The 14736-nt window shown below is 38.0% G+C and overlaps 2 protein-coding genes across 2 annotated transcripts; both read left to right on the top strand.

Moving 5' to 3' along the window:
* The first annotated feature begins 402 nt into the window (after positions 1–402).
* Positions 403–7772, top strand: LOC121005676 (keratin, type I cytoskeletal 42-like). The gene is made up of 7 exons (XM_040438452.1): positions 403–609; positions 811–893; positions 1048–1204; positions 2128–2289; positions 2376–2501; positions 2985–3205; positions 7598–7772. Exons 1-7 carry the CDS (start codon positions 439–441, stop codon positions 7770–7772), a joined length of 1095 nt encoding a protein of 364 aa, XP_040294386.1. The 5' UTR covers positions 403–438.
* Positions 7773–7860: 88 nt separating this feature from the next.
* Positions 7861–12702, top strand: LOC121005675 (keratin, type I cytoskeletal 19-like). The gene is made up of 8 exons (XM_040438450.1): positions 7861–8427; positions 8682–8764; positions 8903–9059; positions 9179–9340; positions 9808–9933; positions 10056–10276; positions 11430–11464; positions 12641–12702. The coding sequence occupies exons 1-8, from the start codon at positions 7861–7863 to the stop codon at positions 12700–12702; spliced, it is 1413 nt and encodes a 470-aa protein (XP_040294384.1).
* The last annotated feature ends 2034 nt before the right edge of the window (positions 12703–14736 follow it).

Below are 14736 nucleotides of genomic sequence, written 5' to 3'. Positions count from 1 at the left end.
TGTTCATAGCATATAAAAAAGGAGACCTGTATGCTGCAAGACATCAACTTTTCTTCCTAGGAAGATACATTGAGATCCAACCAAGCTCAAGAATCCAACGTTATCAACATGAGCCACAGCCAGCACAAGCAGACCCATTCTCTTTCTGGACACTTCAAGTCAAGTGTTCATCTTGGGGGTCACACTCCTAAGCTCCCTAGCCATATCCCATCTTTTCATCATGGAGGTTCCCATTTTGGAGGATACCAAAAGGTTCACCATATGCCTCATCATTCTCACAGTGGACCAATTAAACCAATTGTCTTCTCCAAACATTCTTCTTTCAGTCATGGAAGTAGCTATGGAAGTGGACATAGCAGTCATAATCATGAAAGCCATGGAAGCCATGGCGGGAGGAAGAATGAGGGATTTTTCCACCATGTCAATGAGAAGGAAACAATGCAACTTCTGAATGACCGTCTTGCAACCTATCTTGAGAAGGTCCGTTCTCTAGAACAGGAAAATACGCATCTTGAGAAGAAGATTTGTGAGTGGTATGAGAAAAATGCTCATACATCACTTCCTGATTTGCAGCATTACCACAAAACCATTGAAGAACTCCAAAATAAGGTAAAAAGTAGAATTAATATGGGAAAAAGTTTATTTGAGGGTTTATAGGTCTATGTGAGATAGATTCAATTTAATATGTTTTATTGGATATAAATCAGTATGATTTGAATCTTAGAGATTTGAAGATTTAATCTCTGTAGTAAATAGTATAGTTTTCCTAAAATATAGTACATAACACTGATTAATATTTCTTTATTAAAGATTTCAGCAGCATCTGTCGAAAATGCCAGGATTGTCCTTCAGATTGATAATGCCAGACTAGCTGCCGATGACTTCAAGAACAAGTAAGTCCAATCACATATAAAGTTAGATAACATAACCATGTGTGAATTGGTATATTGGACAGTTTTAATTTGTACATTACAACGGCTATGAATTGTAACTACTACTGTACGCAGGGCATTCACTTCTAATTGCTTTCTGTTACTTCCTCTTAAGGTATGAGATGGAGGTTAGACTGAGAAATTTTGTTGAGACTGACTTAAATGGATTACGTAAAGTTCTTGAAAGTCTAAACATAGAGAGAGCAGACCTGGAGATGCAACTGCAAAATCTGCAGGATGAATTGCTGCAGATGAAGAAGCACCAAGAAGAGGTAACTTCTACAAATCTTTAAACCCTTCATCATTACCCTTAAAATGCACCCTCAAAATGGAAATTGAAGAAGGTTAACCAGAGTATGCCATTCTACAATCTTTCAAAGTTTGACTTACTTAAATAGAACATTTCTGGAAATGCCTAGCTATCATAGTAAAAGGTAAGACTTGTTGCATGTGTTCTTGACAGCTGAAGACATCTGTGTTGGTCCCATGTTCATATGTGCCCGCATTGCCGAGGAAAATAAAGTTTTAATATGTGCAAATTAGCCTCTAGGTGCAACAGGAGCGTTTCCATTATTCCTAGAGGTTGCAACTGCCGCGCCCTCTGCACTTTATTAACACGGCCAGTCAGACGTGATATCATTTACACTTCCTGGCCCTGTCCATCAAAGTACAGAGGGTGCAGCAGTTGCAGTGAGAGCTGAGCCTCTAGGTGTATTGGTAACATCACTGTTGCTCCTAGAGGCTCATTTGCATATATTAAAACTTTATTTTTCTCAATAATGCAGGCACATATGAACATGGGACCAACACAGATGTCTTCAGCTGCCAAGCGCACATCAAACAGGCCAGCCAGTCTCATAGGTACAGATCCGCTGACAGATGCACTTTAAGTCACTGTGATGGCCTTGGCTACATGACAACTAACCTGGGAATTTGGGAGTCAGAAGTCATTAGTAGTTGCAGTATTTTCTACACAAACTATTGACAGGTTCACACAGTACTGCATTTTAGTTATGTTAACATGGGCAGCACAAGTTTCAGATGCTATCAAGTAAAGAATGTCACCTGTTTTCCAAATGCTGTCATACAGGTAAGTAAATCTTGTGTAAAAATTGCCTCTGAGGAAATATGGCTTGGTTTTTCATTGTTCTAGTTTTTTCTACAAAAACATATTCCTTTGTTTTATATCTTGAAGGACATCACAGCTCTGCGTAATCAGCTGGGTGCCAGGATCAATGTGCAAGTGGATGCTGCACCATCTGTGGATCTCAATAGAGTCTTGTCTGAAATTCGAGAACAATATGAAAACTTGATGGAAAGGAACCTCAAGGAGGTTGAAAGCATGTTCATTGCTAGGGTAAATTAACAGATTTCACTAAACTTGGTAGAAATGATATGCTTGTGTGCTGTTTATTTGTTAACTTCATATTAATTTTCCTTTAGAGTGAGGAACTAAACCACCAGGTGGCTTCTGGATCTGAACAACTACAGTCAGTGCAAACTGAAGTTATTGACTTGAAGCGATGCCTGCAGACCCTGGAGATTGAACTACAAAGTCAAATTAGCATGGTAAAATATAGTTCTCCAAGTAAATGCAAGAGTTCATTTATAAATATGAGAACATTATATGGTAACCCTACCAAAAGAGGTGGGTCAGTGTAGTATCACTGGTCCATTTTCATTCTGAGGTGGATTTTGTGGGTGTAGGTATCTTCATAGTATTATTGTTTAGGTGTGTCCTATGGAAGTGTGGTACTTTGGTATTCTCACAGTTGGGTGTACCTTATATCAGTACAATAAAATCTCCTTAAAGAATAACTTCTTTCTCAAGACCAGATTTTCGCGTATAGTTTTTCAATTCTTATGTATACAGTATTTGCCACTTCTTTGAAAATACCACTCTCCTAGAAGAACGTTTTTCTATGTAATTTTGTATTGTCATCTTAAAGAGGCGTCATTGTATCGTTTATGATCTGGTGGATTCATCGGTAACTTTAGCTTGGTGTAAAATAAGCATAAACATTTAACTAAAGTTTCTTTGACTGATTGCAGAAATCAGCTCTTGAATGTTCCTTGGCAGAGACTGAAGCAACATTTAGCTCTCAGCTTTCCCATCTACAAATCCTGATTGACAATGTTGAAGATCAGCTTTCGAATATTCGTTCAGAACTTGAGCGTCAGATCTATGAGTACAAGATTCTTATGGATCAAACTACCTATCTAGAAATGGAGATCACCACATACAAAAGACTGCTTGAAGAACAGGACATTCAGTATGTTTACATTTTATAATGTCATATGATATGCTTGAAAGTTAAAGCCACCAAATAATGAATTTTTCAAATATTCCAATAGGTAGTACAAATGTCCAAATAAATTCTCTCAACAGTTATTCTAGCTAGAGAGAGAGAACTAATGCAGTAATTACTACTGTAAAACGAAATTCCTGTGGTCCCTAACACCATAATAGGTGTGGTCCTATAGGGGTTAAGACAGGAAATAATAAATTATTCAGTTAACTTTAGATTTTTTTTGTAATAATCTTAAATTTTACACTGTACTTTTTTTAAACTATTTTTTGCAGCATGCCAGAGCATCACCACCAGGAAAAGATCAGCAAAGAGCGTAAGTAACACAGTCTGTAATGCTGATATGCCAATCCAATCAGATCAGTACACTGCATCCTAGAACTTGTTCATTCCTACAACGTATATAAGCATAGCATTCTGTATTTGTAACTTACCATAGACTTTCGTTCCTGGCACCTATGCATCAGCAACAGGGCACACTGTGCCAATGTTCTCATTTTTGTGGAAGATCCTAGTGATTGGACTCTGGTCCTTCAGATAGCTATGGCACATCCTATCGAATAACCCTTTGAAGGGGTGTTCGACCTGTTTGGACTGGCTGCTAAGCTCTCTAACAGGCAGCAGAACAGCTCCATACTCTGAATAGTGGTCATGAATGATATTGCAGCACTACCCCCATTTAAGTGAATTGGAGCAGCTCTGCTGAACTATTCACACCACTGTATAGAGCTGTGCTGTTCTGGTGGATATGCTAGAACTAGGCAACAGTAGATCAGTGGTTGTGCCTTAGGACAGGTCATCAATATTATAGACCCCAAAATACCCATTGAGCACGTTGTGACATCAGAATCATAACTTGAAGTTTTTTTGTCCTAATATAATAGAGCCGTCACCTACCATATGCTACTTATAATACTTTTGTCTTCTTATGTGACAACTAATACCTCTTCAACCCATATAGAAACACCTGGAATGGCCATAAACCTGATGAAAACATGTTAATTCTCATTGCAGTATCACTAAGCCTCTCAAAACATCATGTCAGTTCCCATGAATCTGACCATGGAAAAAGCCACCAAACCAAGGAACATGGTCACTAATTCATGTGATCATCCCATCATGAAGATACAGCATGGAACAAAGGGAACCCTGAAAGTCGAACCTCTGATCACACCTGATCCAGTGTTGACTGAAGATGGGCTTTCTGTGAGCTATTAATGTCCATGTGTAATGGAGATCAGCAATTATTTGTATATCAAGGGGAGAAAAACAGAACTGGATTGCACATCCACAATGCTATGCTTAGATCTAAATAAACTCGCTTCTCAGCGCTAAGAAGCGAGTTTAATTAGATCTAAGCATAGCATTGTGGATGTGCGATCCAGTTCTGTTTTTCTCCTCTTGATATCAGCAATTAATTGTATTAGCATGACTGCAGGGTGAGTTTTAATTGTTTTGGGGCTTGGCGCTAAAGTGGAAAATTGGCAAAGGGATACCGTTCTGCAATAATTTCTCATTTAACAATATTCTGCATGATTTCTGCTTACTTATTTCAAACATTTAGCTTTTAAGTCTAGCAACTGACAATTCGCTGGGCAAGACTGACAGCAGCAATGTTACTGTATACTAGTAAACTGACGGTATACTAGTAAGCTACATTAGCAAAGAGTTGTCTGGCATTGGAATACTAGTTTTTTTTCCTGGTATTGCAGCTTCTCCCCATTCAAGTGAATGGGGAGGATCTATAATATAATACCACACATAATCAATACACTAGAGTGTTTCTGGGACTCTTTATCATAAGTCTGATAAATCCTTTAATGGTTGAAACTACAAAATGACAGCCTCGTTTGGATGCAGTCAGCTAACTCCATAGATGATACATCGGAAATGATGTCTTAATGCAGTACATATAGCCAGCTTTGTAGTATAATATATTATGATTCTACAATGGGAACGATGAAATCAATTTATTCCATTACTGATTGATCTATTACTTGTAAGCACCTTTGAATCATGTATAGTACTTCTCTATGATCTATTGTTTGCTGTATGTCCTAAAGTCTATCCATTGCTTACGATACACCTTACTAATGTTATCTCTTGTGTAACACTGTATATTGTTGCCATTCATCCTTTTAGCAATTCATGAATAAAAAGTTTCTTCTTCTATTGCATATTGTGTATACATCATGATTCTAAAATTCTGAAATTTGACACAAATTTTCTTTAAACTTCTGATTCTAACCACCCTGAGTTTTGTATGATTTGATTTGAAGGAGTTTAGAGAGGGTAAGATAGAGAGAGAGGTCGGAGGAACTTTTCAAGGAAATTGGTGCACTTTCGATTTGGTTTGTGTTTGGCTTTTCAGATTGGCTGAATTAGACTCGAATAGAATCTTAGGAAATTCACTCATCTCTAGTTACGATTAAAGGGGTTGCATGAGATAAAAAAAAATATATGTTTCTCTATAAACAGAGCTATCCTAGTATCTAAGCAGAATGGGGCTGTTCTGCAATACCAGGCACATTTTATAAACAAGATTAGCACTGGATTAGGCAGTACCTCTAATGTAAAAATTTGTAATTTACCTAAATCAGATTGAATCAGATTACATAATGATGACAGAATAAAAGATAATTAGCAGTAATAAATCATGAAATTTGAGAGAATTTCCGGAAAATAATTGTAAGTATTCTCAAGGTGTCCCCTAGGCATCCAAATGAAGATGTTTCCACTGATACCTAAGTAGTAACTTAAAGGGGTTGTCTCACTTCTGCAAATGACATTTATCATGTAGAAAGACTTAATACAAGACACTTACAAATGTATTGTGATTGTCCATGTTGCCTTTTTTGCTGGTTTGATTCATTTTTCCATCACATTATACACTGCTCATTTTCATACCACTGAAGCACAGATAGGAGGCAAGGTTTGTCTACAAAGAGACTGAATACAAGTTCTTGCAGCACTCACTAGATGTACCACAGAATGTCATTATGTAGACAGGGGTATGTTACTGAGATACAACAAAAAGAAAAAAGGAGTCAGGTAACACATGGTCAGTAAATGCAGTAGAAATATGCCATACCCGTGACCTGAAGCTGGCCAACACAGGACAACCCAAAAGATATGAAAGATCATCCCCTGATCCCCACCACACCTCCAACATAATGAAGAGATGGTGGGCAAAAGAGAATGCAAGTTGGAAGACACACTATACCATCTGAAGATAATCCAGAAACCCATTACCTATATTCTTCTTGAAATGTAGGATTTATGTGTCAAAGTATAATTATGGTCTTTTTGTTCGAATGAAAAAGTGATATTTAGGTCTCGCTCCAAATTAATCAAGTAGGAAAGAGATGACGTGTCAGTAGGTGCATTCAATAAACAATTCAAGTGAGATAAGGCAGGCATATGTCACATAAACATTCAAAATATGTTTTAGGTCTAGTGTCACCTGATGCCCGAGTAAGGGACTTGAGAAAAATTTGACGCTTATAGATTTGCATCCCTGTGGGAGTTGGAAGTTCTGAGAATGCTGGGAAGAGAAGACTATTTCAATGGGCAGTGTATCATTTATTATTTTCCCCTGTGGTGGCACAGTAAGGATATTAAACACAAACAGGAGGGTTCTTCCACAGCTTACAACTGGGAAACAGGACATTATGCTATAAATGCAGCACTGGAAATTATTTCAACTAAATAAAATTGTCTACAGTTGACAACCCTTTTAATACTGTTAGGCTACTTTCACACTGGCGTTTTGGCTTTCCGTTTGTGATATCCGTTCAGGGCTCTCACAAGGGGTCCAAAATGTATCAATCTTGCCCTAATGCATTCTGAATGGAAAAGGATCCGCTCAGAATGCATTATCATGGCTTCCTCTGTTCTGTCTCCATTCCGCTTTGGAGGCGGATATTAAGACTCTACTTGCAGCGTTTTGTTGTCCGTCTGACGAAACTGAGGCAAACGGATCCATTCTGACACACAATGTAAGTCAATGGGCACGGATCCATTTTCTAGGACACAATCTGGCACAATAGAAAATGGATCCGTCCTCCATTGACTTTCAATGGTGTTCAAGACGGATCCGTCTTGGCAATGTTAAAGATAATACAAACTGATCCGTTCTGAGCGGATGCAGACGGTTGTATTATCTGAACGGATCCGTCTGTGCAGATGCATGACAGATCCACACCAAACGCGAGTGTGAAAGTAGCCTTATGAGTTCATGTGACTTTTTGACTACAATATTTTTAGTTTTTGTTTAATTTTCCTAGAAATAACATCAATAGTCATGGACAGGCTTTTATGTACCCATAATGCTGACTTCCAACCCTTTTGTTCTAGCTGGATAGGTGTGGTGAATATAATGCTTGTTGTACAGCACTGCAATAAACCCATCACTGTTTCCACCTTCCTTATGATCTTTCTTAAACAATCACACAAATGTCTTCAAGATAAATCACATGAATGGCTAAATGAATTAAAATATGATGCTTGTAAAGCATTTTGCTGCTTGTAACACCCTTGTCTTTTTATATATAATGAGCGCTTGTACTTGGATTTTCGAAGAAGCTGTTGTGTATTCTGATCCTTCAAGAACTCTCAACATGAGCCACTGTATCAAGTCAAGTCATTCTACAGCTGGATCCATCAAGGGCACCAGCCATAAGATCACCAGCCCTATCGCAACTCTCCACCATAAGGTGCATCATGGAGATTCGCATAAAATTTCCCATCATGGACCTTCTCATGGGTCTCTTCATGGAGGATTCCATAAATTACATCATGGAAACTCAAGCTATTCCCATCATGGAGGTCATTGCAGAACCCCAAGTGTCCATGGAGGATCTGGAGGAAAAGGAATCTCTATTTCCAAACATACTTCTATAGGTCATGGTTATAGATTTGGAAGTGTGCATGGTCACAGCAACCACTTTGGCAACTTTGGAGGCCACAGTGTCTGGAAAACTGATAGCTTCTTCAATGTTAACGAGAAAGAAACCATGCAACATCTAAATGATCGCCTGGCTTCATATCTCGAAAAAGTTCGGTCATTAGAACAAGAAAATTCTCAGCTGGAGGGGAATATAAGAGAGTGGTATGACAAGAACCAACCCTGCGCCTTTCCTGATTTTAGCAGCTACTTTAGAACCATTCAGGAGCTTCAAGGCCAGGTGAGGATCATAAGGTCTGCAACACTTAAAAGCAACAATGATTCAAAGTATTGATTAAGGTTTATTATGATTCTCTAAATAATATAATCTTATTGTATTTCAATGTAATTCTACTAGTTACAGTATATTGGGACAGTATATAATTATCAACAGCATAACTGGCTACATTAGATTACTAATCCATGATCATACTCTAAAGTTTATGCATTACACCCACTGTATAGTCTAACATGATATTCTTCTATTTCATTTAGATATCTTCTGCTACTATTGAAAATGCAAGAATTGTGTTGCAAATTGACAATGCCAGGCTGGCTGCAGATGACTTCAAGAATAAGTATGTACACAGTAGACTAAGTCAGAAATCAGCATTGCTGATGCTGAATATCTAGATCATCATTTTTTGGGCTTTACTATTGGCAACCCTATGGTTGCCAAATCCTAAATCTGGTGCCTTTATTGTCCTTTGTCTTAGGTATGAGATGGAGTTAAGACTTAAAAACAATGTAGAGTCTGATGTTAATGGCTTGCAGCGTGTCCTTGAAGAGCTAAACAGGGAGGTATGTGACTTGGAGAGTCAAGTCCAGAGCCTTCAAGAGGAGCTTCTACAGATGAAGAGGAACCATGAAGAGGTGATTAATTCAAGTTTCCAATATACCGCATTCTTACCAGTGACTGTCCAATTCAGCTGGAAATAGTCACCTGGACTCTAATTGTTGGACAACCTATATCAGCTTTTTTTTTTCCTTAGGAAGTAAACTCTTTGCGTGCTCAGCTGGGAGCCAGAGTAAATGTGGAGGTGGATGCTGCACCATCAACGGATCTCAACAGAGTATTGTCTGACATTCGTGAGCAATATGAAAACTTGATGGAAAAGAACATGAGGGAAGCTGAGAGCATGTTCCTTCAAAGGGTTTGTTTTCCTCAATTTCATCTCATTACTAAAGATGTGTCTCGTATATACAAAACACGGCAAAGCATGGCTCGGCCAAGCATAACAGTATGAACTAAGTATGCATTAATTGCAACACTTTGCAATACTAGTAAAGTATTTGCATTAGACGATTTTCTTTAAGGAATTTTAATGGTTCATAATAAAAAAAATATTTATGTGTAATTCCATGCTAACCACAAGGTGTGCTGTTAAAACAAAAGATCTTCATGAAGATTCAGCAAAATTATTTTGTGAATTAATTTACATTTGCTGGTTGGTAATATTATATATTGCAATGTGTTTTTTTTTATAGTGTAGTTAGAAGTAGGAGAACAGAATATTTAAAAAAAGGTTTTACACATTTCTATCTCTTAAAGTTATATGTAATTTATTGCTTGAGATAATACAGTATGTTCACAAGACATTCTATGTATCTCATTTACCAGATTGAGGAGCTGAACCTTCAGATGGCATCTGGCTCTGAACAATTGCAATCTGTCCAAACTGAAGTGATTGATTTAAGACGCAATGTCCAGACCCTTGAGATTGAACTACAAAGCCAACTAAGCATGGTACTGTATGTGTAGCTTCATTACCAAAATATTAATATGCATTTAGTTATATAACCAGAATAGTCCAAAAGTCCAACAAAAGACAGCCCTTACCTTATTTCTATTTTCATTTAATTCTACAGAAATCAGCTTTGGAAGGTACCTTGGCAGAGACAGAGGCAACTTTTGGCTCCCAGCTTGCTCAGTTGCAATGCTTGATCAACAATGTAGAGTCTGAATTGTCACAGATCCGTGCAGACCTAGAACGTCAGAATCATGAATACAAGATCCTAATGGATCAGAAAACACACCTGGAAATGGAGATTGCCACGTACAAGCGCTTGCTTGAGGGTCATGACATCCAGTATGTAGTAAAATTTGTATTCTACAAAAAAAATTGTTGTGGTACCTAATTTTAAAGGCTCACAATGTATAGCTAAACTTGGTGGCTAACATGTTGAGTAAAAAATGGCACAAAAAGGTTAACTAACTTAATGTATTTCAATGGCACAAGATAACACTGTGACATGAGTTATCAGAGTCAGAGTTTTAGCCTCATGCACACGACCGTAGTTCTGGTCCGCATCCGATCCGCAGGGGTGCGGACCCATTCACTTCAATGTAGCTGCAAAAGATGCGGACAGCACTCTGTGTCCTGTCTGCATCCGTTGCTCCGTTCCGTGGCCCCGCAAAAAAAAAATAACATGTCCTATTCTTGTCAGTTTTGCGGACAAGAATAAGCATTTCTACAATGGGCTTCCGTTTTTTGCGGATCCGCAATTTGCGGACCGCAAAAAAACGGAACAGTCGTGTGCATGTATCCTAACTTTGAAAAGACACTTATCAGAAAGGGATCTTTTAAAACTTAATATTTATAAGTTATAAAAATATTTATTTTTTTAGAATTTTGGCAGTTTTTTTTTTCATTTCAACAGAACTATGCCATTATTAAATACCAAAATGAAATACAAAGCATTGTCTTTCTGTAGCAGTGAGCACAAATGATGAAATTTCCTAAATAGATACGTATATAATCCATTGTCAGTATACCTCAACTGTGAGCGAAAGAAGTTATCTGCAAAGTAATTTGAAATAAAATAATAGGGATGGAATTGAGATAACAGTATGACTCTATTGTTCTCTTGATAGGCCTAGATAAACATGTCTACAGGAAAACATACATTGATTGATGTAATTCGTGATGCTCTAATTGAGTCACTACAGGAAGGCTGACTGAAAGATTTTTAAAAAAATAATGGAAGTTAAAGACTCTGAATAGGAATACAGGGAGTGACTTCAAAAATTATATTCAGAAAACCATTAAACCATTTTTATTTTCAAAAAATTGACATCGGATTTTCATATATTGGTTGTTAATATGGCATAGGAAGAATTTGATAGAAGTGTCTCTTTAAAGATCATATTAAAAATGTAACTATTTTAAAATTATATTAAGTTATTTAACTCATGAATTTACTTGATTATATTTTGACTAAAGTATGTTTTGCCCTTTCCAGTGTTTCTGGACACCAGCTTTCAAGCACAAAAGAAGGTAAATTTATAATGTACTCTAGGGCACCATTTAGTAGTAGAGGTTGAGCTGATTTTGACTGAATACTGGCTTCAAAAATGTTTACCTAAAAGGATACTCCCCTTGTAGTCACCTCTTAAATTATGGCCCTCTGAACAGGTCAAATCCATCTGAACAAAGCATGTACAATGGAATGATGTGTACCACCATATGGTATGTGTGTTATGCGGCCATATTCTCCCTAACAGGTATACTTTCAGGAAAGAGTACATCAGAAATATGGAATATCATGAAACATGTTTTTTTGTGACTCCATATTAACTCAGAATCACGTGTATGTACACTATGGGCCCATAAATTTCAGTGTGCAAGAGGGATGAAGTTAAGGGTGATACATTGAGAAACCTTTTGTTAGAAAGTAAAAGTTAGACTGCGTTCAGATCTTATGTGAAAAATGTCTGTGCATGCTAACAGCTTATATGCTCAAAGTCCATAGGCCCTTACTCACCCTATATAATAAACTATAAAATAGTATCCTTTTGTCCTCTGTTGGAAAGGTACTGTATATGTCAGCCTACATGTTTTCCTAAAGAGTCAGTTCAGGAGTTTCATTGGTAACTGGTGTTGTTGTAGCATTTATTTTACTGGTAATTAAAAGAGATTTCACTACAGAGAACCCTCTTAGTGATACAGGACCCTGGGGAATATATTCTCTTATGCTGCTCCCCCTCAAAAAGTCAACCCAATATTTGTGTTGTGTTTACAGCACAGTACTTTATAAGACATAAAGTATGGCTTCCTTACCTTGGCGCTCTGGTCCATCAACATACAATCTCGGTGTACAGAACTTTTAAGGATCACATCTAGCTACACTGGTGGATGAAAAGACTCCAGTAGATCCAGTGTCAAGTTCCAATTACCTTTTTAGTGGCACAAATTACCAACTCATTAAGAGACCATACAAATCTATTCTGATATGGTATGGTGTAATAACAAGTTGGTCATTTTTTCCTCCTAATAATAAGTGAGCCTTTGCTGTTCTTTACTGCAAGATTGCATTTATTATAACTGTTTCTTCTTATATAGCAGAGAGTTTCCAGATATCATGGCCAGGTTAGACTACTTCATCTCTATTTTTGGAGTGACATAAAATGTTACAACAGGAGGTAAAGTCTTTCTTGTTTTCTTTTTATGCAGTTTCTCATCATTCCCTCAAGATCATCCACGCTCCCAAACACAGCCAGCACACCAAATGTTAATGTCTCAAATGACAGGAGGACATCTTTTACCATTAAGCTATAGATGTCTTACATGACAAAGGCTGATGACATGATATTAGTATACGTGTCCTGGAATTCTTTGCTTCTTCTTCTAAGCATTGTTATGGGTTTTCTTCAATAAAGATCTTTCTCATGCAAAAATAATGGTGTACTCATTTACTGCCATGACATTATCATTATGCTCATTATAGCATGTTCATATTAAGTGTAAGGGATGGAGCATGATATATGGATTTAGAGAACTTGTGTCATCATCTGATTCCTAAGGTCTTGCATTAAACATGACATCATTTTAGTTTAGCACATGTGGTGATGTGTACAGTATAAGTGCTGGGAGGTGTGTATATTCCACCAGATACCTCAGCTGGGTGAGATAACTGAAATACAGAAAGCTGCAGTGGTTTCAGCAAAGTGTAGTTTGCTGAGACAGTTTTGTCTAGATGTTGTGGGCTGGATTTCATGTGGACTGTGGGTTAGGTTGGGTAGTGGGCTCTGCCAGTTCACACCCTTCCACTACATGTATTGTCTTTTGCCAAAAGTGATCGCAGGTGAGGCCTTCCGCTGTAATCAAGGAGGGATAAAACAACCCTCTGTGTATAATTCTGAGGAAGAAAGGCTGAGGAAGCCTGAGGAAGAAAGGCTGGTCTCTTCCAGGACGACTAAGGGGCCAGGAGGCTTTGTAAAGCCTGAAGTTTGGTGGGCCCAGTAATGCCTATGGAAAGAGGGTCACACGGTCATAGTCGGGGGGCCTTCTGGGCCATCTCCCTCCAAGGGTGCTGGTGTGGTCGCAGCCTGCAGTCTGCTGGACCGTATATGGCTGAGGAAGCCGGATCTAATCCCATGTGTGAACGGCTCTCTATAGGTGAGGTAGAGACAACACGTGTATTAGGTAGAGCCCAGACGGGCAGGTGTTTATTTTCGATGTTTATGTGTGTTTTGGTGCTGAAGTGCCAAAATAAAGCACCTTTTGGACTTGAACACCATTGTCAGAGGAGAAATTCTGTGATTGCGACCCCCTGATAGAGAGCGATCCCTTACACACATTATTCATTTAAAGTGTTCATAAAGTAAAAAAATTGTCATAAAGCAATTTTGTTGTAATCTTTTAAAAGTAATAGTTGTTATTAGGCTCCCAGAATTTCAAAAATCATCTATCATCAAAATTTTCTAAATGAATACTGTTGATTGGTCGTACCAGACATAGCCTATTAACAAAAGCTTTTTCAAGAGGGAAAGTAGACATTTTTTTCTGTATTCATACAACCCCATTAACAGTAACCTACCACACTGAACAGTCTGTCAAATCTGCAGGCAGCATTTTATAGAGAGCAAGAGGAGCAGAGCAGATATATATATAGGGGGTCCATTATTAAACATAAATACGCCAATATTAGGCATAAACCTGGTGCAAATTATGGCACAAAGGTCTAAAAGAGTGAGTGCAGCGTGGGTGGGGACCGGCAGGCCCGTCTCGTTTGCCATTTTCTACGCCTGCTTTAAGCGCAGAAAATAGTCTAAATATAAGACAGCAAGGAAGCTGCCTTACATTTAGAAGTGGCGGTGGATCCGCTGAAGTTATGTAGAGGCTAGTGCCTCTACATAACTTCGGCGGTCTACTGCCAGCGCATGGGCTTATTAAGACGGGCGTCTAAAATGGTGGTCTTAATAAATGTGCCCTGTAGTTTTATAGGAAAAGATTCTGCATAGTATAACTCATATTTTATTCATTTTATACTGTGCTCATTTTATGCAGTTTGTATAGAAACTGTAACTGTCAAGCTTGGTGCCCATGTGTAATTTTAGCCAGCAAGCTCTAAGTCACTTTGTAACCATTACACCCATTTAAAGTAATGTTTTGTTGCTTTGTGCTCGTCTTTATCTGCCTTGATTGCTATGCCATCTTTGAGTGCGATACCGTGTCAGGATCAAGGGCCACGCAAAAAAGAAAACTGACCCTATGCTGCTGTTGATTCTTATGAACCCTATAAATGGAAGATGTTTGCACTAAAGCAG

The sequence above is a fragment of the Bufo bufo genome, chromosome 6 (genome assembly GCF_905171765.1).
Source record: "Bufo bufo chromosome 6, aBufBuf1.1, whole genome shotgun sequence".
NCBI lineage: Eukaryota > Metazoa > Chordata > Amphibia > Anura > Bufonidae > Bufo > Bufo bufo.
The sequence above is the reverse complement of the archived record's forward strand: the minus strand, read 5'-3'. Positions and strand labels throughout refer to the sequence as shown.